Below are 26030 nucleotides of genomic sequence, written 5' to 3'. Positions count from 1 at the left end.
CAAAGTGTTGGAGAGTTAACGCAGTTTGAAAACAACTGAAATCCCTTGTGTATTAAATATTTCGATGCAAATCAAATTCACCAAAATGCACCAAAACGACAAGAATGTATCTTTATGTAGCCTGTGTACGTCGACACCTTTTACAGAATAACGCGCAGCGCTGCGGCTTTCCAATCTCTCTGTCCTCTTCTCTTGAAGTTAAATGATTCGAGTCCAATAATCAAATCAGCGTTGAACTTCTGGCAAATAAAAGAAACATACGGAGAGGGTAGACTATACCGACGCACCGCGAAGACTTCACTCTGCGGTAAAAGTCTAGACTTGGAGCGATGGCAGGTGTTCGGCGCACTCTCCTTGCGATCTTTCCCTCCCCTGCCGCTGTCCAAGCTGTCACATATACTCTACAACTGTAACTCTCTAGAAGTTGGGTTAACTCACAAGGTGCCGGTGTGACGAGCCAGGATGAAGGTGATGCAGTACTTCCGAGGGGAGTGTGGGAACGTGACAGAAGGTCAGACCCTATTGGGTCTCTGAGAGAAACTAAATTGGCTTGTGATCGTGGATGTAGTGTAGTTGCGGGGTCTTTAACTTATGAAAAATGGGCACCGCAGTCGCAGCTGGTGCCAATGGCTTAATACTGAATATAGACTGTTGTGATTTGTATGTTTTATCTGAGCTATTCCTGACGAGCAAGCTAAAGAACATGATTATAAAAGTGATTTATATTCTATATTGGATTTAATAATGTAATGTATATACTGCATAGTAACAACTGATGACATAAAACATAAAATTGGTGGTATTTCCAGGATGGATGATTTGCTACAATCCCCTGAAATGGAAACCCTGCTAACCTGTTCAGTTAGGTTAGTCACATAAGTCACGCGTGTCATTAATCAGAATTTCAATTGAGGCTTCGCCATGCATGTGACCGTTTTGGAGCAGCGCGCCATCAGACGAAACGGCACATCACATGCGCGCCGGGGACAACTGACAGCTGTCGCAGGGCTGCCCGGGATCACCACGGCCAAATGGAAACGGGCACTGTCCCCGAGACTGCGGGGAAAAGTTTCCCTGAATTCTCCAGATTCCTGGCCGTCCTGCTCGGGGCTCGCAACAACCAAGACAAAAAGGCAGCCGGGGGAAGGGTTTTCAGGGAGGATATTCGTGTCGAGGGCGAATTGTTTGAACCCAGCGGTGTCCTGTCAATGGGCCTGCCGCTGTGCGCTTTAGTTTTTCGTTTGGCTGGACTTACAATAGACAGAGATTTGTTGTGTACCAGGCAACACCAGGAGTTTGAAATGGCACCGACCCCCGCTGCGCGATGCTTAACCCAGAAAATCACTCACATATCTGTTGTCAAAGGCTTTGAAAGAAAGGGATCACTTTGCACATATGAAGAGATCACTTCTAAGACAGGCAAACAATTACTTTTATCTGCTGAGAATTACAAGTCATCAGCACAGCTGGCATTCTCTGTCCATTACAAATCATTGACTTTAAAAAGGAGAGCCACTGGTCAGCTAGGGGTCTATACTACATCTATCCTCCCTCAGAACTCACAAGGATGTGCAGGCTCCACTCGTTTTTTTGTTTCTCTCTGTGGGAGGGCATCCTTTATTCTAGAGAAGAGGAAGTGAGTCATTTGTGTGGTTTTTTTTTTTGCATGTGTGAAAGCCCAGGTCCCTGCACACACGAGCCTTGGCTCACCAGCGCAGCAGAAGTCTCACTGCCCTCTCCCACTGACCCCTCTCCCACTGACCCCTCTCTCATGGCTTTTACAGCCCCGGACTGACGTCAGCGAAGATAAAGACTGACTCCTCATCCTCTGCATGCACATAATGTATATACACAGTCACGCTTACTTAACGGTCTTCTGGGAACAAGGACACAGTTCCTAATACCCCACTCATCAAGGAATGAAAGCGAACTGGTGCTGTGTCTATTCAACACTGTAGTATATGTGTACATCTCCAGCGTATTAGTCACAAGATAGGATGAGAAAACCTACAGTTAGGTGAACAACTTGACTTTAGCCAAAAAAGAAACAGTCTGTGTGAAACTGACGTTTTGCAAGAGAGTTTTTTTTTTTTTTTTCACTAAGTGTAGCCTATACCCCACTCAGCCCACTCTCATGAGGTGTGGCTGCACTCTCTCTTACTCCCTGGTCCCTGTGGGCCTTAAGCCCTCTCTGGTGAACGTGCGGTTATAGGTGGATGCTACTACCTCTCCCAAAAAAGGCCTCTCTAAAGTGAAGATAAAATGCAACATATGATCAAATTCAAAAATAGCATCCACTGGGGACTACATCACTACTTCTGAAGAGGTACTTCAACCAATTCCTGAGAAATTACTCCAGTCCATTGTTTTCTTTTCCATTTTCCGTCTTTCGTCTGCATCTGTATTTTGAGTGTCTGCCATGCCGTGACATTTGCACAGGTTCTGGCCCATTATGAAGGCCTTGGCCCCAAGGCTGGCTATGAATGAACTTCCTCCTCTGGGGGCTAAGTAGGTGGGAGGGTGAGTAAATACGTTCCCAGTCCAAATGAGAGCTTTAAAAGGAAAGAGAGAGAGAGAGGGAGAGAGAAAATGGGAGAGAGAGAGAAAGAGAAAGAAGGAAAACAGAAAGAGAGAGAGAAAAAGGGAGAAAGAGAGAGAGAGAAAGAAAAGACAGATTAAGACAGAGAGAAAAGAAGTGAGGGAGAGAGAGAAAATGGGAGAAAGAGAGATAGAGACCCGCAGGTTGGGTACACACCCCATTCACAGACCCTTGGTCCTACCCACATCATTTGTTTTTTCCCCTTCTTTAAAGTTGGGTCATACTTCCTTAAGCTGGAGGTATTTCTCTGTAAAGGATTAACATGGACACGGATGGAGTTTCATGCTCTGTGAACTTTGACCCTAACTTGTAAAAGCTTAACGTGTTCCTGTATATTAATGAAATGTTACACGGCTGAAATCTGCCTCTGGGCCCCGAGCTTTAACTGACAGGTCACAACATTTGCCTTCCCAAGGGCAGGGGTGAGTTTGTTCTGGTAGACCCCCTCGTCGTGACAAACCGTGTGAAATGGGAAGTCTTCACAGTGCTAAAATGTACTGTGCTGTTTCTACAAATAAAGTTTGGCTGTAGAATGATGACTTGCAAATCTGCAGATGCTGATAGAAGTCTGTTTAGTATGAAAAATCACATATAGTTTTGTGGAGGACAGCATTTTGGTTTGACTCAAACTATTTAGCTTTTAATAAATCACAGCTCAGAAATCCAACACCACGTCAGTTCATTATCAGCATGTCACATGTGATACAGTAATATCAAAGACTTTGCCACAGGTACAACTTTGTATAACCCAGTGGATGTGTGGTCTTTCTTGCCAAAAACAATACTGTTACATTAATCTCAAGTCTCTGACATAATGAGAACAAAAGCTGAGGTAGCTATGTTCTTTTTCTGCTCTGTCTCACACACCATGTCCAAAATGCCATGTCCTCAGCTGACCAAGACAGGTAAACTGCGTTGACAGTGTTTTATGTTAATTAAGAGCTTTAAAATCCCTTAACTCTGCAGACCCAACAAACACCCCTGATCTGTCATCAGTCACATTTTAAGCAAACCACAACATTACAGTGTCAGTAACTATGATATCAATTACACTTTGTTGGCTTTAAACATTCACAGGTTCTGTCGGTTGATACGCATCACCTGTTCAAGCGACGACATACATATCACCCCAACTCAAAGCCTCTGATTACTACCCCCTCCAGGCTGAGTATGACTAATAGGGTCTTTGGTGCATGAATTCATTTTGAATCTGATTCCTGGGACGAGGAAGGCTGGGTTATGTAAGAGGGGAGGAGTGTGGGGATCCGAGAACAGGTGTTGGGATGTTCAATAGAGCGCATGCTTAGACCCGTATCAAAGGAAGAGGGCTGGTGAAAACGCCTCACTGGAGTGTGTGAACCATGCGTACGTGGCACACATTCCAGCAGCTCCTGCCTCATATAGGTGGGAAGAGGGTGTGCTCTCAGTGTGAGTGTGTGTGTGTGTGTGTGTGTGTGTGAATGGGGCATGTGCACATGTCTCTGTGTGTGTGTATGTGTGCGTGTATATGTGTGTGTGTGTGTGTGTGTGTGTGTGTGTGTGTGTGTGTGAATGGGACATGTGCATATGTCTGTGTAAGTGTGTGTGTGAATGGGGAATGCGCATATGTGTGTGTGTGTGTGTGTGTGTGTGAATGTGAGGGGTGTGCGTGTATGTGTCTGTGTGTGTGCGTGTGTGTGTGAAGGGGGTACATGTATGTGTGTTTTTGTGAGTGTGTAAGGGAGGTATGAATGGGTGTGATGTGAGTGACTATAGGTGTCTATGTATGCCAATTTGTGTGGTAAGTGTAGGGTGCAGGATAAGAATAATAGGCTCTGTGTATATGCATATTGAGGAGTGTGGATGACTCTGTGTGTGTGTGACAGTGTGTGGGAGTGTATGAACATCTGAAATGAGAGGGTCTGTGTGTGTGTGTGTGTCTGTGTCAGATTGTGTGGCTGTATGTTGTGTGAGTGAGGGTCTCTCTGTGTGAGTGTGTGTGGGGTATATGTCTGTCTTTCCATGGGTGTTTGGGAGCGGACCAGGAGGGTTATGGGTGAGTCAAAGGCTGTGTGAGTGTAGGCACACATGTGTTTTTAGTATGCGCATGTGTGTGTTGTGAGTGTGTGCTGTGTGTGTGTTTATGTCAGTTGTGTGTGCATAGCTGTCTGTGTGTAGCTATATGTGTGTGCATGTGTGTATGTGTGTGTGTGTTTGTATGTATGTGTGCATGTGTGTGTTTGTATGTGTATGTGTGTGTGTGTGTGCGTGTGTGTGTGTGTGTGTGTGTGTGTGTGTCATGCATGTGTGTGAGTATGTGTGCATATGTGTGTTTGTATGTGTATGTGTGCATGTGTGTGTTTGTATGTGTGTATGTGTGTGTGTGTGTGTGTGTGCATATGTGCGTGCCTGCGTGTGTGCATGTGCATCTAAGGCTATGAATGTGAGGCTATTTACTAGAAAAACATCCCCCCTCTCCCTGTGACGCTATCCGTGCTCTGTCACCTTTGACAGGCCGCCGACAATGAGTCGGCAAGTTTGCTTTGCTTTTTCCTCCCATAGAGGTGCAACAGCTGTTTAAGCACAACCCTTTTCTGTTCTCCAAACAAGAGCAGAGAAGAAAGGCCTGAGAGAGAGAGAGAGAGAGAGAGAGGAGGAATATGAAAGGACTGTGTGGAGGAGGAGGGAGAGCGTGGTACATCTGTCTTCTGAGGGAAATCTGTCGACACTTTAGCGTTAGCCTCAAGGAGCCCCAGAATAGACGGCCGTGCTAATGCCGCGGCTCATTAAAGATGGATGCCGCGTCGCGTGATTTTAGGAGCCGATAAAGAGGGCCACGTTTTTTTCTTTTCCCCCCCAAAACTCCCTCTCTCTCTTTCTCTCTCTCCTTCTCTGTCTCTCTCTCCTTCTCTCCTTCTCTGTCTCTCTCTCTTGCATGCACTGAACACTTCATTTCATCTCCATCTTGATTGTCCATCATCTGTTGCTTTGTTTGCTTTGCTCAAAGGGAGGCCCAGCAGGCTGCGGTGAGTTTCGAGGTGAAGACAACACTCCCATCATACTTTAGGACTCCACACACACACACACTGTACATGTCCCACCTCACTCACACACACACACACACATACATACACACACACAAATGCATGTACACTGACACGCGCATCAACTGCGTGTTGCACACAAGCATATTTACAGTAAACACACACACACACACAAGCAGACACTCACAACTACATTAACAGTGAGGAGAGGAACAGAGCATATTTGATTATTTAAGGATGAAAGGCATTTTCTTAAAGAGTTTTGTTCTGTGTGTGTCTCTCTCTCCCCCTTAGCACCCTCTATGTGCATGAAAAATGTGCTATATAAATAAACACTTACTTATTATATATATATATATATAATAAGTATATTTGTACTGTATAATTACAGCAACCACTAAGATCACAACCATAATACAAAAATAAATAAAATAAAGTTACAGACTGGTACAGGGAGGTTTGTTACTAATGATTTGAATTGGCCATACAAAACTAAAGAGTTTAGCTTAAAGGTGTGTTGAATTGAGTTCCAAGTGGTGGGGGCATCCAAACAAAAAGCTCAGAGTGAACATTGGGAACTTTGAGACACACACACACACACACACACACACACACACACACACACACACACACACACACACAAGCTTTGATGACACTACACAATAAATAAACACAGTGCAAACAAGTAAATGCATCAATAGATAGATAAATAGAGAGGTACTCTAAGTGATGTATTAGCTAACTGGAGGCTCCCAGGCAAGATCACTGTGGTGGCGCCAGAGCTGAGGATATATTAAATGCCACCCAATAAATAAATAAAGAAGTAAATAAACACATTTGAAGATGAATTCATTAATACATAAATAAAAGATAGTTAGATAGATATTACTGTTATTCTATTCTAGTACTTCTTGCTGCACTAACAATATCCTAGTGGCACTGTACCTTTATTGTACCTTCATTGTTTTGGATAAAAGCATCAGTTAAATGAGATGAGATACATACATTGCTCAAGCCTCTCTCTGAGCTGCTAAATGAGATGAGATACATACATTGCTCAAGCCTCTCTCTGAGCTGCTAAATGAGATGAGATGCATACATTGCTCAAACCTCTCTCTGAGCTGCTGAATGAGATGAGATACATACAGTGCTCAAGCTTCTCTCTGAGCTGCTAAATGAGATGAGATATATACATTGCTCAAGCTTCTCTCTGAGCTGCCAAATGAGATGAGATACATATTGCTCAAGGCTCTCTCTGAGCTGCTAAATGAGATGAGATACATACATTGCTCAAGGCTCTCTGAGCTGCTAAATGAGATGGAATGCAAACATTGCTCAAGCCCCACTCTGAGCTGCTAAATGAGATGAGATACTGTACACATTGCTCAAGGCTCTCTCTGAGCTGCTAAATAAGATGAGATACATACATTGCTCTAGCCTCTTTCTGAGCTGCTGAATGAGATGAGATACATACATTGCTCAAGCTTCTCTCTGAGCTGCTAAATGAGATGAGATACATACATTGCTCAAGCCTCTCTCTGAGCTGCTAAATGAGATGAGATACATACATTGCTCTAGCCTCTCTCTGAGCTGCTAAATGAGATACATACATTGCTCTAGCCTCTCTCTGAGCTGCTAAATGAGATGAGATACATACATTGCTCTAGCCTTTCTCTGAGCTGCTAAATGAGATGAGATACATACGGCCCCTCTCTCTGAGCTTCTGGCTCCCACAGGCTTGTGCCATCTCAATCTTGGGCTCAGTGGTGCTCTAACAGGCCGGAGGCACTTGGCCGGGCTCTCACCTGTCTGCTGCTGAGTTCCCCTCTCTTGTCCCTGCTGTGTGTGTACGTGTGTGTGAGTGTGCATGCGTGTGTGTGGGTGTGATCCCCCTCTCCTGTGCCAGGTAGGCTGGCTGATGAGGAGGAAAACCTGGAGGTCTGTGGGGGGTGTAGCTGAGGCTCTGCCCGGCTCTGGTGGGGTGTGATCCCTCTGATAGCAGCCATCCATCTGCCCGCCAGGGCTGTCAAGACCACTGGGGCCCGACTAATTACCCGCACACATCTATCTCTCTGATCACTCGCTTCCCTCTCTCTCCCTCTTTCACTTATTCTATCCATCTACAGTACACACGTGCAGTCACTCTCATTCTCACTCACCCACTCTTTCTCCATCAATCACTATCAGAGTCTCTATCACTTTCTCCGTCTCTGCTCACTCTTTCATCCACGCAAACATCCATGATCATACACTGACTCTGTATCTCCTTCTCTCTCTCTCTCTATTTCACTTTGCCCATTTTATTTTTTAATGTATTTTTATTTCACCTTAATTTTACAAGGAACTCCTTGCAGAGATATATATACAAAAAATAAAACTGTTTCTCTACAAAAGAGGCCTGGTCAAGATAGCAGCTCTACAGACTCACATCATGTACTCAATCTTTGTCACTTTCTCTCTCTTTGTCTCTCTCTATTTCTTTCTGCTCTCTTACTCTCTCACTTGCTCTTTCCATCCATACACACACACTATCTCTCCTTTCTCAATCACTTTCTCTTTCCCCACTCATCCGTCTCTGTCTCTCATACTCACCCTCTTTTTCTCTCTTATATTATCTTCTCTCATGTTTTGACCTTCTTTGTCTGTGCTTATATCACAGAAATAAATATATTATGCGTATGGTATGCACTACATTTATTATGAATGTTATGTTTTTGAAATGCCCAATGTGTAATACATGTAATTCACGCAAATGTGATTATGTTGGAATTTCAATTGAATGTGCAGAATGCTTTTAAGAGCCTTTAAGAGGAACTTTAATAGCGCAAGGTCTTTATTCACTGTCATACATGCTACATGCCATCTATCACTGGTTGCGCAACAACTGTTAACTGTTGCATACATAATCCATCATTTGATTAATGAACATGTACAGAGGGTGTAATAGTTGGACGGCGCTATGGACGGTTTATAAAAGAAGTCTGCTGTGTGGTTTTAAGGTACTGTAACATGGAGGGAGAGAGAGAGAGAGAGAGAGTTAGAGAGACAGTAAGAAAAAACACAGACTGACATACAGTGAGGGAGAGCTCCACAAAGTAAGTTGCATGCTCGGGTGATGAGCTCATGGGCGTTATTGTTGTTGAGGAGCCAGCCTGGTCGGTATGCCACACCATATGTTGGGCTGTCAAACCGCACACTGGGGTGGCCTGAAGGTGTGCCCCTCCGCCCAGGGGTTAAGCCATATAAAATTACCTGACAGCAACACAGCGCCAAGCAACCTTCCTCTCTGCTTATGAAAATGTATGGAATCTTTGTCACGTTATCTCATTAGATGAGTCAAGGACACGTGTGTGTGAGTGTGTCTGTCTGATGTTAATCATCTTGTGTTATCCTCTTGTGGTCGGCACATTATCAGATGTGTGACACAATCTCTATCACATTAGCAAATACATAACAGTGTTTGTAGAGTCGCTGTGGCGCTTGGACAACGCAGTGAGTCACACATGTGCAAAAGGCAGTGGCATGAAGAAGTGCTGTGGGCAATAATCAGCACCTTGTTTGATGTGTGGAGTGAGCTAGTGCATGCTGGTGATGATGAGTATACTCGATCTTAGGTTTGCATTTTCCACATGAAGAGAACATTCCTATCCGTGCAGAGGACACCAGAACGTCTGTTTCTCTCAAAACATCCATGGGCTTCCTGATGACAGCCAGGATCCCACCCACACTCTTATGGTGTGTACATAACCCACACATACACACATATCCATATACAGTGCATGCTCAAACACACACACACACGTGTGCACACACACAAAGGTATTCACCGTCAAACACAGACTTCAGATATGCACACACTCACTTACACCCACACCCCTCCACACACACACCTTATAGCTTAGTGTACTTTGCTCCTATTACACAACACTTTCAGGAGCCTCTGGTGGCGCAGAAGCATGAAGGCATCGGATCACCACGGCAACGCAGCTTGGCCTTGAAGATTCCCATCTCCTGCACGCATTCCACTGTATGGGGTTCGTGTCCCTATCTCTGCGCAGCTTATATGTTGATATAGGATGCCTCTTCCCTGCCCTCAAGCTCTCTCAGCTGCCACAACAGCAGTCACTCACTCAGCGCTCTTTAGGAGGATCACACCACTCTGAATGTAGCTGCCAACTCTTGCTGCTACTGTGCATTGCTGTTGCTGTTCAAGTATGATTGCCTAGCTAGACGGATTGGGTGGTGCAATCACCTCCATTGAAGTTCATGCTTATAGTGACTGCAGAGACTTTTATCCAAAGTGAGGCTGGGTCCTGGAATCAATCCCGGGTTGACTGACTGTCAGGCGGCGAAGCTACTACCGCTCCACCCATAGACTATACTGCTGAACCACTGTCAGAAAGTCTGGGCCTTTGAGCTGGGCCGAGGAGCAGTTGTTCAGCTGGTTGCTAAGCTAAATCCACTCCACTAATAGCATTTCTGTTATCTCGAAGCATGGCAACGCATCACTTTCTCTAGTCGACGTTCCTGAAAAAAAAAAATCATCTTCAGCAAGCACTTTCAAACTTTGTTGTGTAGTGGTACTTCCATTCTCATCCCTTCATTTGGCAGACATTTTAGTACAACACAATAGCCTACACAAGATTTCTTGGTTTGGCCTGAACACTTGTAAGCAGCTCTAAGTCTCAGACGTTGAAGGAGTAAATGATTGTTGGGAACAGTGTCTACTCTACCAGGGTTGTGCAAAATTCAAATTGCAATTCTGCTTCCTGTTTGCTACTTCAATTGAAATGCAAGTTAAATTCAAGAATTGAATTGGAATTTAACAGCCAATTTCAATTCAATTTGGGAATTTTGCACAACCCTGTACTCTACAGGACTGCAAGGGGAACCTCACAACATAGTACATCCTGTGATGGAGGGGAGAGAGAAAGCTGTTAAGTAGGTACCCTGTAGGGCAGGGGTTTCAAGGGCCAAAATACATTAATATTTTGACATCAGGTTGCGGGCCGGGAGTTTGAGACCTCTGCTGTGGGGAATGGTATGTTACTTTCTGGTTTGTCATGAGGATCAATAACATGGAAACGCTGCTTCATGATTAATTTATACCAGTAAAAGCCTCTGGTATTTATAACCAGTGATTCACACACAAGCATTAATACCCCGGTGATTTCAGCTGAGAAAACATGGGGTCTGGTGACAACTATAGAGGTAGGAGGTTAGGCCCTTTGATGTGTTTCTCTGATCTTGTTAATGCAGCTGGTTGACACTGGCTGGTTGACATTTACGGCCTAAATGATGAGATGTGAAACACTCAAGGTCTTCTTTGCTGTTGGAAATATTCTTTTCTACACTATCTAGGCTATGGTGTGCTTCATCTATTATTTGCCGTACAGGTAAGCAGTGATTATGGGCTACTGTGCAGCACCTACCAGTTTAGCTAAGCATCACCTTGTATTTCAAATCAGATGACAGTGCGGTGACAGAAATCTGGCATTCAATTTGCCCGTTGTCTAAGGATTAGGCCGGAGTAAGTCGGCATGGACGTTAGCCATTCGTCACAGTTCACACCACATGATGCCTATCTGCGTAGCCCCGGTGCAGTAGGCTTAGGCTATGCGGCGTTTCCAGTGCTTGTATTAATAGCGCCCGACGTCCCTCGTCCCTGCTGCATGCCTTACTGTGCCATATTTAAAAACAGGACAGGTCTTTGCTGGTGGAATATTTATAGCAATGCATTAAGCAGTGCGGAATCAAGGGTTTTAAGTGTACCGCCGCCTCTGTCGCTCCTCTGTCCAGGCCTGTCCAAATATGCCCGGCCTCGGGCTGTTTGCAAAGCTGCCGCGTCGCGGGGGCTACGCTACGCCAGAGAGAGAGAGAGAGAGGCCGAGATCAAACAGGTGAACATACTGTATACAAGGCTCTACATCAAGCTAGCACTAAAGAGACATGACATATCATAACGATACTACATGAACAAAGAGGGGAGTGTGGCAGACATGTGCACCTCACGTGTCTGAAGACTGGATTGTCACTGTAGAGTTGTGTGCGTGTTTCTACTTCAGGAACCTAATGAGGGTCGTTCTTGTAGTAATCAGAGTTCTCATATGTCAACAGGGATGTCACTAGAGAGCGTGTATGAACAAGACACTGCTTTTTAGTATTTTCCTTACATAACTATAGCATAAAACCTCATAGTAAACTAGAGCTGGGGGGGGAAAGGCACACTTAAGTTGAATATTTTATCCATTATCAACTGACAGGTACATAGGTGGTACAGGTGACAAGGGCATAGTACCAGTTAGCAAGAGGCTATAATTTGTGAGTTAATACATCACACTTCCATCAGTCTGACTCTAAAACTGCATATTACACATTGAACCAGGAGTGCTTAGAACTCTCTCAGTGGTTTTGGTTATGAAGTCCGCCTGTGTAATGAAGCAGCAGATAAGCTCTGGGGTCTGTCTTTGTGTTAACAGGCTGCTCCTGCCCGTACCCACCCCTCTCTAAAAGCCCCTGGGGCAGCTGGAGGACAGATAGGGGCACTTCAAACATGTCCGCAGACTAAACAGCACAAGACGGAGGCTCACCACGGGCTTGTCTTCCATTGTACATTGCTTGGGGAAAAAAAAACAGTTCATCACTGACAACATATCGTGCCATGGGAGGACAGTTTGGATGATGTATTAGCCGAGCAAGATTTGTCGTCTGATCATGTATTAGCATGTGTGCCATATTTGATTTACCTTTAGGTGACTTTCACCATGACTGTTAAGATTCTGGAAATAAAAAGATCAACATGTAACCAACCCGGCCCTTCTTAAGATGCTTCTTCAGACAGATTTGACAATGAGCTGAGCACATTCCTTTAACTATAGCACCTCCTGCTGGAGACACCAGGTCTAACCAGCAACAGCAACATGACCTTGGACTGGACCGCATGTACTTACATTGAAGTCTGTACTTAGACGCTTTTTTGAAGTATAAAGAAAACGTAGCCATATACTTTTAGCATAAGGCGTGTATAACCCGTTTTCTCTAATTATGCAGTCTGAATGTATTTTGGGCACATGCTGAGCGGAATGCAACAAGACCAAACATAGACCCAATAATCATCTTGTCCAGTGGCTTATGCACCTTGCATGAGCTGAAGTGATCAAATGAGTCATTGGCTCGAAATATGAACCAAGAGAATAGAACAAAGTCATTGGTTCTAAATATGAAGTGGTTTCAAAAGCAGGACATTAACTTTATTTTTTTTCTTAAAAAAACTTAAACACATTTTCCAAAAACAGCAAATTCCTATAAAATACAGGACAGAAAATAGAGCTTTCTGTTACTATTTCCAATTTAAGATTTTAAGTAACTTGAAATGCGAAATGCAAACATTAACAAATCATATCTCCTTGTGAAAATGTTTTACATATTTACAAGCCAGATTTTATCCTTTGATATTCAAATGACATCTAGTATCATTACAATTTCAGTACATTGCTATATCATCACAATTACTGCTTTCATAAGAAATATTATTTCTTTGAAACAAAAGGTGTGATTTTACTCTTGACACGCAAGCCATGAGGTAAGAGAAACACAACATCAAGAGGAGAGAGATGAATCTGGGACAGAAACAGCCTTAAAAAGGCAAAACACACACAGGGGTTCAAAACCTTCCAAAACAAAACTGAGAAAAAAAGCCCAAAACTAAACAAAGCAACTGGTACACTTTGTTACAAAACAAACAAACAAACAAAAACAAAAAATCACTAAAATACACTGGATAAACCTATGTGCTTAATTACATATTAGAGGTAAAAAAAAAAGAAAATGTAGTTTTAGGTGATACAGAAGATGCATAACAAAAAGAAGCTCAAGCTTCCTGGCTGTTAGCCAAGCAGGTTTGACACCATAACCTACACACTTCTAAATAACAGTGCCTTCATGATCTTATGCCCACTCGTTCGACAGGTCAGACCTGTCCGACAGCACTACACAAAATGACTGTTTTAAGAGATGAATAAACACCTAATAGCAGTGCATGTACAGCAAATGTATAGCATGGTATTCTTATGGAAGGTGTGGAGTTAACATTACGCTGAATGAGAGACCGCCTTCCCGTGGTGCATGTCAGATGGAGTCTATGAAGTATTTCAACATGCACGGACACCTATACTTTACATTGTGTATAATTATTAGGTGTGTGCTTTTGTGTAGGGGATGCTTGGGTGTGTCTCTGTGTGTTCAGATATATAAAAAAAGGAGAGACAGGGCAGAAAAAAAACACAGCAAACCAATAAAGCAGATAATTAAGGATGATGGGGTAAACACTAAGAGATCAATGTGAAGAAAGGATTTTAGAACATCCCTGAGAATTCCAGATTTGGTTTGGAACTACTAGGTACATCGGAACATTTTTAACATTGTTCTCTCCACTACAGAAATAGCTGTCAAACATATTGACTTTAATAAGCTTAAAGGTTATACTTTTCCCTCTGATGAACCTTCAAATGGATGGCAACTGACCAAAGGATATCAAGGGTTGCATGAGCACTCAGATAATTTGTTTAGGACACTGTCCAACATCTTATGACTATATACACACAAGACGTGCTAGGTATTTATGGATTAAAAAATAACAAAGGTTTTTAGTACAAGGAAGCTAGTGGATCTAATGCTGGTATTAATTAGATCTTTAAATTATATTCTAGCATTACTTACAAACATTTTACAGTACCAACGAGATTCAATTGAACAGTCTTTTATGCAGATCCTATTTGTCTTCATTGGTTTTTATTATGTGTGGTTGAACATTTAATTGAGCGCGAGGTGGAATGACTATCAAAATTACACCACAAATTAAAAATTCTCCTAAGCAAAAGCTACTAAGGTCTTGATTAATACTGGAAAGGAAAGCAACCAGCAGAGAAGACCATCAGTGGAAGAAATAGGCTAATATAATGGGTTGTGTTGTTACTGAGGTCATGGGAGTCTGGAAATCCAATTACCAAGACAACCAATACCAGGACTATATCAGGGCGACCATGCCCATATTCTTAAACGTAAATGGCCATTATGTTTATGTTTAGGTCAGTAAAAATGTTTGCCACAGTGAGCCGAATCTATAATACACTGCTAACAGGATGCGAGTTCAACTTTGAAAAAAGGACCGTTCCTGCATTACTTTCTGTTATGGTATATATTGTACGTGGCATTGAGCCATTGTAAGAACATGATCGTAATGTGAGGTGTGATTCTACATGGGACACGGATATGCACATGCTACACAAAGCAAAATAAAAAAAAATAAAAGCTAAAAATCTGACAATATTGTAGGTCCAAGCACTTTTACACAGCCCTTATTGTCCCAATAATAAATGAAACATTAGGGTTGGAATGGGAAAAATGAATGAAACATTAGGAACAATATTGCTTTCCAAAGCAGGGGACCAATTCAGTATTACTTATTTTCTGTGTGAGTTCATATTGGCTTTCTGGTTATGGTTGAAAATAAACCTTTGAGTTTGGGAATTCAATGATGCTTACTCAAAAAAAAAAAAGGGGGGGGGCATTCCTGAGCCTTTCTTCTACTAACAACTGGTGATTAGAACCAAACGCCTCTCTGCAATGCCAGGTCATTTGTTGTTTTACAACAATCTTGTGTGGTGAGACTTTCATAAACAACTGTAATAGTGAAGTATTTTATGTACCTTTTTTGTGGCATAGTCGTCACAAGCATTGCATCTTATGCCTCTCATTTTGTGCTAACTTACGTCACCTGATGGTGAAATGAAACCCTGACTGAGATCAAATCCCTGCTATTCATCAGTTCTCCTCTCCCTCCCCTCCCTCATCAACATCAACGTTCTCCTCACCCTCTTCCTCTCGGTCTCGGACCTCATCAGCCCCAGAGTCATGTGACTCGTCCATTTCCTCTACGTCTACTTCCTCTTCCTCTTTCTCCTCATAAGAGGACTCTCCGACATCAGCATTGCGGTCTTCCGACCCTGTAGAGCAAAAGAAATCACAACAAACAAACAAACACAACCACACCGTCAGGATCAGAACATATTTACCCTCAACCCATTTAGCATGTTTCTATTACAGGCTAAATGGCAGCATTACAGCATTGCCTCTCCTCACTGAGTAATCGGTTATTAGCACTACATGAAGCTTTCCACCTGAGACCACAATCTTGGCTTTCAAAGAATACGAACATTTTGGTCACACGTATCTCTGCAGGGGCACGATGCGGCTACCAACCTGCAACTCGACCACCCTCATCCTCATCTTCGTCGTCGTCGTCCTCCTCCTCCTCCTCAGTCTGTCTTTCCTCCCGGCGAGACTCTTGGCTACTCTCGTCGGGCTCGTCGTCATCTTCCGAGTCAGAGATCACAACACACTCGTCTCCGTTGTTGCTGGCCGGCGGCTTCGGGGCACTGGAGGGGAACAGCGACAGGGACTTGGCTGCATGGATATGACCAGTGGTAGCGTGGTGGCTAAAGGGGAGTTCGAACTAAAGATTCACGACGAGATGAGCTGCGATGTGCTAAAACCTTGCAACTGCGACTAGACATGGTGAATGCTTTGCGGCGGCTTGCAACAGCTGGCAACGACGTGCAACATTTAATTCACACCACTGCAACTCTTTCTGCAATGGTTTTGTCTCATCGCGAATCTTTGGTGCGAATTGGGCCTAAGGACCTGGGCTAGCATGCAGTAGCCAGAAGGTTACATTAAGGTTACAGTGTAGGTTAATTTTTCGACTGCCACCTTTGTGCCCTTGAGCAAAGCACTTAACCCCCGAGTTGCTCTGGAGATACTGGCCCTTGTAATAATAGACATATGTGTGACTAATTGTGTATTTTCTTGATGTCAAAGATACTGTAGATACTGTAGAATATTCGCCCAAAGTATGCTATGTGCCACCTATGTGGGAAGTCTCTGACGCAGAAAGTGACCTAAACGCCACCCTGTGGTGATTCTTATCTACATGGGGCATTACCATTATCTCCTCCGCCTACGATTCCAATATGAGTGACGGATGCTTTAATCTGTCCGTTATCATTTCTCCAGTTCTCGCTAAGACGGTGGCAGAAAAGGACCACTTCAACTTTTCCTAACCCTCAATATTTGGGGCAAACACACTCTTATAGACATGTTCTCACCTGCCGTTCTCCCTAGGTTCCCACAGCGGAGTTAGGTAGTACCGGAGAGGATTTCTGTACAGGTCATCCTTCAAGATCTAGACGGAAAAGGAGGACAAAAGAAACAAAATAAAAATGCTGACATACTATGGGGGAAATTGACGATTGGCCGTGATTGATTTATTTTGATAGCACACTCATAAGAGCCCTACGATATCATCTGACAAAATGGCAGCATGTCCCTGTGACACTAGGGTGACACTTTTGTCAGATGATATAGTAGGGCTCTTATGAGTGTGCGCTCTCTCAAAATAAATAAGTTGTGTGCAGTTCAGATACAGAGAGACCATACATGAGCTACAGCCAGGAAGGACTTGCATGCAGAGGGCCAAAAAGTTGAAGTCTAGATTCAAAACACACACATACACATATATAGAGTATAATTGATCTTAGTCCACTCTCTTGCATTCATACAGTAGCCTAAGTGCGTACTGAAAAATAGGTGCATGAGAACACGCAGGCGGACAGGAGTGTGCTCGAAAGTATCGTCAGTTATTCTAAAACATAGGCTACAAAACGCATAGGCCTACATAGACAACGTCGGTTGGCTACATTATTTCTAACCACTAAAGATAGTAGGTCTAATATAGTATTTCAATGCATGACCAGTATGAATCAAGATAAACCAGTCATCCTATGTAGGCTATCAAAACTTGCGTTGTTGTCAATTCATCCAGTTCATTCATCTCTTTCTGAACGTCTTTCCAATTAACGCTAACACCAGATGAGGATATAATTTTACAATAGTAGGCCTATCATTGTTATCAGATATTAACTCCTAAGGTCATTTTTTGGCATCAACACAGAGTTGACTATAGCCTACCCCATCCTTTGGAGATTAAACACGTTCAGCACGACTCATAAGTGAATATGTAATGTCATATGTTTTGCTCAAAATCGTATTGCTATGGATTAACAAAATAACAGCCTGATCGAATGTGATATGGTATTTAAAACAGGTCTGAAAAGCTACAACCATATTTTAAAATTGAATTGCTTGGAAGAGCAGAAGAAATGCTACATATTATTCTTTGTAAAAATATTCAGATCAGATGTGCAACAATAGGCCTATTGTATTGTAAATGCTACTGTAAATAAGATCAGACCTTATCTGACACAAGATTCCACACAACTTCTTGTACAGGCCATGGTTATCTCCAAGCTGGAATATTGTAATTCACTGTTAGCTGGCCTACCTCCTTGTGTAGTAAGATCGTTATGAATGCTGCAATCTGAATGCTGCAGCACGCCTGGTCTTCAATAAGCCAAAGAGGCCTCTCCACTGGCTCCCTATAATTGCCAGAATTAAATTTACATCTCTCACTTTGGCCTATAGGACACTGACTGGATCTGCTCCCTGCTATCTTAATGCAATGATCAAGATGTATATCCCCAACCGCCCATTGCAGTCTTCTGATGAGCGTCTGTTGTGTTGACCAGCCACAAACGCTAGGTCAAATTCAAGACTCTTTTCTTCAGTGGTTCCTTGTTGGTGGCATAAGTTGCCCAGTGCTCTCCTTTCCTGTGATAGTTTTGGGTCTTTCACGAGTGGTCTAAAGGCATATCTGTTTAACATGCACTTAGTTTATTAAGTTTTTCTTATGAGTTATGGTTTGTATATTATAGTATTTATTTATTTTCATTAGGCTATTGATTGAATTGACATTGTTGTTTATTATTGCTGTTATCCTTAGTGTAGTCTTACCAACTTTTTAAATTGTTTACTGTTAAATGTAACTATTCCATTTTTTTCCATTTATATTCCATTTATTGCTCAACACTGCTAAAATATTTTATTAATTAACCTAGCCTAGGCTTGCTCTGGCCACAGTGTGCATGCACTGGCGGCAGAATACGCTGCCAGACTTGCAGCCTTAGTGATTTAGATGATGCTTTTATCCAAAGTGACTTACAAAAAAGGGAAACAATCAAGGTACAATGAGACAAGGAAATGTTAGTGCAGTAATAAGTACTACTTGCATAGTGTCTGTTCTAGTCAAGTGGTAAGTGTTAGAATTAGCATGTCTAGTTGTTGGTAGTGCTATGAGAGAGAGGTACTCTCTGAAAAGCTGGGTCTTCAGGAGTTTTTTTGAGACTTTTTAATATCGCTTTTTTCGACTCCTTCGAGCACCCAAATGGCTTTACAATGTCATGGCTCACATTCACCCATTCACACACACACTGGGGTTCAATGTCTGGAAGGACAACCTTCCAGTTGCTGGATGACTCCTCTACCTCCTAAGCCACTGCAGCCCACATTTGCCTCTGCTTGCCAAATTTGAAATTTGAACGAACCTCTGGCTTCAGTTTCAACATACCACATCTCACTCTGTAGTATACCCCTCAGGTGTGTTGAAGTCCTACCTGAGCGATGTCGTCCCTGCCAGGACAGCTGTGGTCACTGAACCAGCTGAAGAAGCTCTGGTAGCCGCCCCGTGTGGAGCGCCTCTGCTCTGCGGAGCCTGTAAGGTTCTGCCCACGGTGCCACAGGATGGGGTTGGACATGGACACCGGCGAACCTGACAGATTAGACCACAGCTCAGGGTCATGGGTTCGAATCTCACAAAGCACAGGAAGTAGTTTGTATTCATTATTTGATTAGATAGTAGTGTAGAAAGCCTGATATTTCTACCTCTCTATATCTGCTTAGTTACGTAAACAAAGGCATGAAATATTATGGGCAAAATCCAAACAGTTCCTTCAGCAGGGATGCAAACAGAGGTATGGTCAAAAAGGAGTGAGATTATCGAAGCCCACGCCCCCACAGGAAATATCATATAATTACATTTTGCCTCCACCTCTGCAGGGGCGGAGTCAGAGGGGTGGCTCCGGGTGGCACAGGCCACCCTTGAGATTCGATTGGCCACCCCCAAATCTTAGTCTACAATTGGCCATTAACATGGTCTAAGGCAGGACCTTTCTTGATGCACTTTCAGCAGTTTGAAGTATCAGACGTAAGAAATGTAAGTGGCAAACACGCTTGCCTTTATTGGACTACAGGCTACTGCTTGTGCTAACACGCAAAGATATCTATTTACCTATTGCATCTGCCAGTGCCTATTTATCTAATCACACACTTAAGTCGCCGACATTTGATAGGTCATTAAGTGTTAAGGCCTATACTTTTGTAAAAGTGTTTAATGGTAATAATGTCCTAATGTAATGTTAAGAAAACTTTTCATTTATGGTTCATCAAGCTTAGGCCTACTCACTAAACACTCGTCGCATCTAGGCTATAGGTAGCGATATTCTGATGACATGTATGACCATTCAACCAGTCAAGCATTTGTTGTAAAATATTGAAATTATTGGAAGTTTACATAGCTTATGCTAAACTGTATGCTTATTTCGTCCCCAATACCTGTTTTATTCGTCCCGATCAGGAGGGATAAATGAAACATTGTGCACGTTCCACTTTTGCTTATAATAATTAAATAATTCCTGAACGCAGGGCTGGACTGGCCATCTGGCATACTTTTTCCTTTTTTTTTTATTGGCCGAGCCAGTCTTTATAAAGTTCATTTTCCATAGTAGCGCGTGACAACAAAATCATATGCCTGTGTTCTGTTCCCAGAGCTTTCTCTGTCTATGATCTGCAGCGTTTCTCAAATTATGAGCCTCCTCGACAAGTAGATTGCTGGTCTACGGAGCCATGAATTTAAATTACGCCCCACTTCTGTCTGTTAATTTGCGGCACAATTGAATGATATTATAGAATCGCGGACCGAAAGGTTTCCCCGATCAGGAAATACTCCTTAATTTGCAACTTTTTGTAGGCCTAACAGAGGTAGCCTAAATATCGTGCCTATGGCGATGTCCGCTTAAAAGAAAAAAAAAAAAAACATTTATTTCACTTGTCTCTCTGGATTGAACGCAGAATGTGGGCTGTTGCGCAAATAGATGAATGAGGGAGGGAGATTTCGTTAACAAAAACCTAAAGTTTTGCTAACATTTTCTCCATTATTATCGTAAAATATTTCTCCATGCAGGGCAGGGCTGGTTCTAACCTAGGCTAGGCTACTATATTTGGGTGGGCTGGTAGAAATTTTGGGTGGGCAACATAGCAAAGCTGTCAAATTGGATCAAAACTAACATAAACACAAAACAATAAGTACTACCTAGCTTGAGTTACTGCAGCCAACAGCCAGGGATAGGCATGTCTGATGTATTTAAAATACAAATTTGTGTTTTATTTAGTTGGAAATAAATGGCATCGTATTTTGTATCAAAATACTTTATAGGTTTGTAGTTTAAAAATACTGCCAAATAACTTTTGGTAAAACCAATAACCTTCTTTTGGTGATGTGATTATAAAAGTGAAAAACAATGAATGCAGCACTGGTGCTGACTTGTTATTTGCCCACAGTTGTTGTGATCAGAATATTGAGATTCAGGCAGATAAGTAACATGTAAGTTGCTCACACACTCATCCCAACCTCAAGTTTCTTGAGAACTTTAGTCATCCAATTCGAACACATGGAACCGGTTATGTGGTTGCCCTGCAACAAGTTGCCTCATGTGCAACGTTAACAATGTTTGCTCACATACACAATACATTCCTTCATACCAACTTCAAGTTTCTTGAGAACTTTACTGATCATTAATCATCCAATCGGAAGACATGGAACCGGTTATGTGGTTGCCCTGCAACAAGTTACCCCACGTGAAAATGTAATTAATAATTTGCCCACACTTGTTGTGATCATAATATTGAGATTTAGGAAGATGAAATTGCTCACATACACAATACACTCCTTCATACCACCCTCAAGTTTCTTGAGAACTTTAAAGAAAATAAACAAATAGACAAAAAAGCAGGTCAAATTATTTTAACAGCTACAAAAATAGATGCACATAGATATAAGTTATTGTGGGGGGGGAATGTATTGGATGAGTATATTTGTATATCTTCATTTAATAGAATAGAATAAAATGGATTATATGTTAAATGTCCCCATGATGGAATTTGTTTTAGCACAGCATAGCCCAGGGACAGACAACTTAGATAATTAACTTTAATATGTTTGTATTATTTTATTCAAATACAAAGACATTTTATGTGAGAGTAAGGTATTTGTGTTTTTTTTTCTTTCAATTTATGAGTATGGTGTTTGTGTCTGGTTTCCCTAATGTATTTGTGCTAATTTCACATCTTGAGCCTGTTTCTGTTTATCTGGTTGTTTTGCCTCATGCCACCCTTGAATTAATCAGTGCCTCACCAGTGCCACCCTTGTTAAAAATGTCTAGAATCGCCACTGCACCTCTGCCATCCAGGGCTCACCCTATTCACACAAAAATGTTCTTTATATGAAAATACACTGTCCCAGTTCCTTCCCTTATTCTGTCTGCTGGGGCCTGACTTTGGCTGGTAGCTGGCTTGTCTTGACAGAGGAGCTGGGCCACACTGGGTAGATATGATGGTAGCCACTCTCTCTGTGTGTATAGCACTCTGGCAGTGATTCAACAGAGCATGCACTCCCTTGTTAGCATAATTAATCTCTTTCATGCAGAAAGTACATTTGGCATGTCCCTTTTTTTCATTTTTTTTTTTTTTTAAGTCTGACATTTTGAATTTGTGTTTGGCTGTCTTGCCCTCAATCTCCGTTTCAACCTGTAACCAAGACCAGTTCCAATTTGTTTTACAACCCTCATCCACTTTCTTAACTGTTAGTGCCTCACTCTCATCAAATGCTACTTAAGCAATATAGCACGAGTGAGAGTGGGGTTGGTCATGGATATTCCCACGGCTGTTGTTGCCTGCGCCACTCGGCCTCCGGCCTCGTGGCTACGGCCGAACAACACCCGTGGAATATCCATGACCAATCCCACGATCACGAGTGCTATATTGCTTTTATACAACAATTCTACAACAAACTAAATAATCTGAAAACACCCCATTATTGTTTAAAAATGTTAATTTCGACATCGTTCTTGCGCATCAAAAAATAGTTCCCTTTTCAATAGACAGCATCTTGGTTGCTAGGTAACCAACATTCCAGATCCCTCGTTATTTTACTGTCTATGGTTACGGGTCTTGGTGGTTTACATGTCTTCTTGAAAGAAATGTTGAAAGTCGGGCTGAAATCACATTCATATCTAGGTTTGCTGAATGCATGTTACAAGGACAATGGGCCATGTCATGTAAGGGACATGGTACTGCAAAAAAACCGGAAACATTGTCTACATTGCAGAACCACTCAACTTTATTAATTTATGGTGAATAAATGTTATATTACTGTGCACAGCCTGACATGACGATGCTAGCACGTTAGCAGCGGTTAGCTAATTATGCTAACGTTAGTCTCCTCCAAGTGACAATCATATTATACACAATGCTGGCAATGCTAAGAACAATTAGCATCCTCGTTTATCTTACTTACATTGAGTTGACTGTGTGGCTTAATCCACAGATGTGGTGAAGCACTGTTTCGTTATGGTTTGCTAAGGAGTAACCCATTGCTTGAAATAGTGGAGAGCTGGGATGAGAACATTGTGTCAAATCTTTGCATTGTATGGCGGAGTGATTTATTATTAGCTGTGCAAAGTCTGAGTTGAAATGTCCAGGGATATTCCAACTCGTGGAACATCTCTCGGCCAATCAGAAACAAATAAATAGTTCCATAGAACCCAATTGTTGTATAACTAGCACTAACCTGGCATAGTTATTGTAAAGACTGTAATGACACATTAGGACAACCTAAACATTACACAATGCAAATGGTAGAACTTATGTGATTAGAAGACATCAAATATGGTTAACCTTACCTTTCTTGCAAAAAAGACCAGGCGCGACACAAAATTACTGGATCCCGGACTGATAGATGTAACGTTAAATCCTTGCAGTGAGTGCAGTGAAGTGCAGCCTTGTAGCAGTAGGATAATGGTGCGCAGCAAATGGGATTTTTACGTGCGCAGCTTTTTGATTTAGTTGTCTTACACTTCCTATGTTTCATGGACTGTAACGGTAGGCTATGTGTTTAGGTAGTCATTTTAATACAGAATTAACTTTGATGAAATTATAATCAGACACTTCAACCCCCCCCCCAAGAAAAACTCGTCGGATCTGCACGATTCACACAAGTCCCCCAGACAGCCGTGAAAAAGGCGGCATCCGCCAAAAGGCGCGCTGTTTGCATCCCTGCTTCAGTTATTGTATACAATAAGCATCAAGGGACCCATGACAATTACAGAGGACATGAAATAGACACAGATTAAACTTGCCTCCCATTCCAAGGTGGAGTTCCTTCATGATGACGGTGTTCTGAAAGTAAGGGTTGCGTCGAAAGTGGAAGCGGATCCTGTACCCAAGCTTATTATGTTTGAATGACTCAATCTAAGAAAATAAGCACACACAGAGACAACAAACTGAAATAAATACTCTATGTTTGTTACTACTTGTACTACTACTATGTTTGAAAACAGATGGTGAACTGGTGGTGGTCAATTGGAAATGGTCTCTGCATGGTTGTCTGAAAGTGATTCAATCAAGGGTGGATATGGGTGTATATACCTACTTCCAGATTGGTCATGTAGCTGAGTGCATCCTCATCATTTTCGTCTATGTGTGGAGACAGGTATGGATGATTCAGAAGCTACAGTCTGAGTCAAGGAGAGACACTTTTGTACAATAAAATCAACACACTACATATTTACACAATTATGGAATTGTTGACACTTGATATCCATTCATGTGAATTTACAAATGATGCCGAAATTAACTGAGAAAAAAGGTGAAGAACTTATTGTTTGTATCCACTGAAATAATTTGTTAGACTTGATTGTATCCACTACTGATGCAAAGGATACGGCGGTAACCCAGAAGCCAGGGATGGTGTGGGTGATCGCGCTGCGCTGGTCCAGGTGAGGGCGTCGCTGCCGTTCCAGTTTGAGTTCGAGGCGCTGGTAGAGACGCGCGCCTTTCTTCTCCAGCGTGTTCAGCTGTGTCTGCACCTGGGCAAGATGTGCGATGGACTGCCGAATCTCCGGTGCCATTTTCACAGACACTATGGCACATTCGTCTTCGTCATTATCCGACGCGAGCGAAGAGCTTGGGGTGGACGATGACCCTGGTAAAGAGTCGTCTTCATCGCCATCCCCTGCGTCCTCTTCGTCATCCCGAGTGAGAAGCGACGAGGAGCTGTCTGCAGGAGCCGCCTCCGGTTGTTGGCCCAGCTTGGATATGTCCTTAGAACTGGTGGCTTGCTTAGACGAGCACGGCATTTCCTCGCCACTTTTATCCTTATTTCCACCGGTTAGACTGGCCAGTGCCTCTGCTGCAGCGATCGCCGCTGAATCTGACCGCTTCTCCGACGTTGAGGGCCGACATTCTTTATCGCCGTAATACGATGCTGCTTCAGCTGCCTCTCCACCTGGTTCACACTTGTCACTGTTGCTTCCCGCTTGTTCCGCACTACTGGAATCAACGTCGCCTTTCCTGCTCAAGTCCTGAGTGTCAGCAGCAGTCTCAACCTGTCCTCGCGTCCCTGACACACAACGGGGAGAGTCGTCCTCTCTTGACTTAGTATCCCCACCATTATCTTGTGCGTCTGCCTTTTGGGCTGTAGATTCAATTTTCTCTGAAACGTCAACTTTATCCCCAGAACAGTCATCCACTTTGCACCGCTTAGAGTGGGGGGAGCTACCCTGATCAGTGCTAGAGCTTCGTTTCTTGGTGGATTCAGACAGCTTACCGCTGTCTACTTGCTTGCTCATTTTATCGTTCCAAGCAATAGAACCACAATTCGTATATTTCTGCAATGTAGCTGTGCTACTTGGGTATCGTGCGTTTTCAAGAAATTACAGTGAAATTGCTGGCTAAGTTGGTAGTAGTCAACATTGTTCCATGTTCAGTTATCCGTATTTGCGTAGCTAAATTTTAGCGGCCTAGCAGTGTAGCCTATCTGTACAGTACTTTGCGAGCTGCATGGTACTTCAATGGTATTTTACGCAAAACCTCTGGTAATGTAGCCTATATAAAATTGTACACACAATTACACTAGTACCTCGACTACATCCGTGACAACGTAGGATTGCTGTTATCCACTCCCTTGAAATTGTTTATAATTTGTCCTTCCGCTCGCCATTACTGGACTCGAGGTTGCTTTTACGAACCAGAAAAACAATTTTTCTCATTGGCTGCAACCCACCGCGCGGAAATTTCTTGTCCAATCACATGCAGGGGTAGTGGCTATGTACAAGGCTCTT

The 26030-nt window shown here is 42.8% G+C and overlaps 2 protein-coding genes and 1 long non-coding RNA gene across 4 annotated transcripts in view; 1 reads left to right on the top strand and 2 right to left on the bottom strand.

Annotated features, from left to right (window-relative positions):
• The window catches only part of sema3ga (sema domain, immunoglobulin domain (Ig), short basic domain, secreted, (semaphorin) 3Ga), a 31161-nt gene extending 30703 nt beyond the window's left edge, over positions 1-458 (bottom strand). The window contains exon 1 of one of the 2 annotated variants that reach the window (XM_042097348.1): positions 439-458. The gene's annotated coding sequence lies outside the window, so the exon portion shown is untranslated. Of the gene's footprint in view, positions 411-438 lie in introns of those variants that run through there. The other variant, XM_042097347.1, reaches the window with a different exon arrangement.
• Positions 459-3613: 3155 nt separating this feature from the next.
• On the top strand, positions 3614-18015 carry LOC121713470. Its single transcript, XR_006032829.1, has 3 exons — positions 3614-3624; positions 10022-10024; positions 17926-18015. It is a non-coding gene; the product is annotated as an uncharacterized LOC121713470 (long non-coding RNA).
• tspy (testis specific protein Y-linked) lies at positions 13403-25922 on the bottom strand. Its single transcript, XM_042098073.1, has 7 exons — positions 24633-25922; positions 24341-24418; positions 24048-24159; positions 19191-19345; positions 16788-16864; positions 15883-16058; positions 13403-15626 (listed from the first exon to the last, which is right to left on the bottom strand). Exons 1-7 carry the CDS (start codon positions 25536-25538, stop codon positions 15445-15447), a joined length of 1686 nt encoding a protein of 561 aa, XP_041954007.1. The 5' UTR covers positions 25539-25922; the 3' UTR covers positions 13403-15444.
• Positions 25923-26030: the final 108 nt, after the last annotated feature.

This window comes from Alosa sapidissima, chromosome 7, assembly GCF_018492685.1.
Source record: "Alosa sapidissima isolate fAloSap1 chromosome 7, fAloSap1.pri, whole genome shotgun sequence".
In the NCBI taxonomy this organism is placed as follows: domain Eukaryota; kingdom Metazoa; phylum Chordata; class Actinopteri; order Clupeiformes; family Clupeidae; genus Alosa; species Alosa sapidissima.
The sequence above is the reverse complement of the archived record's forward strand: the minus strand, read 5'-3'. Positions and strand labels throughout refer to the sequence as shown.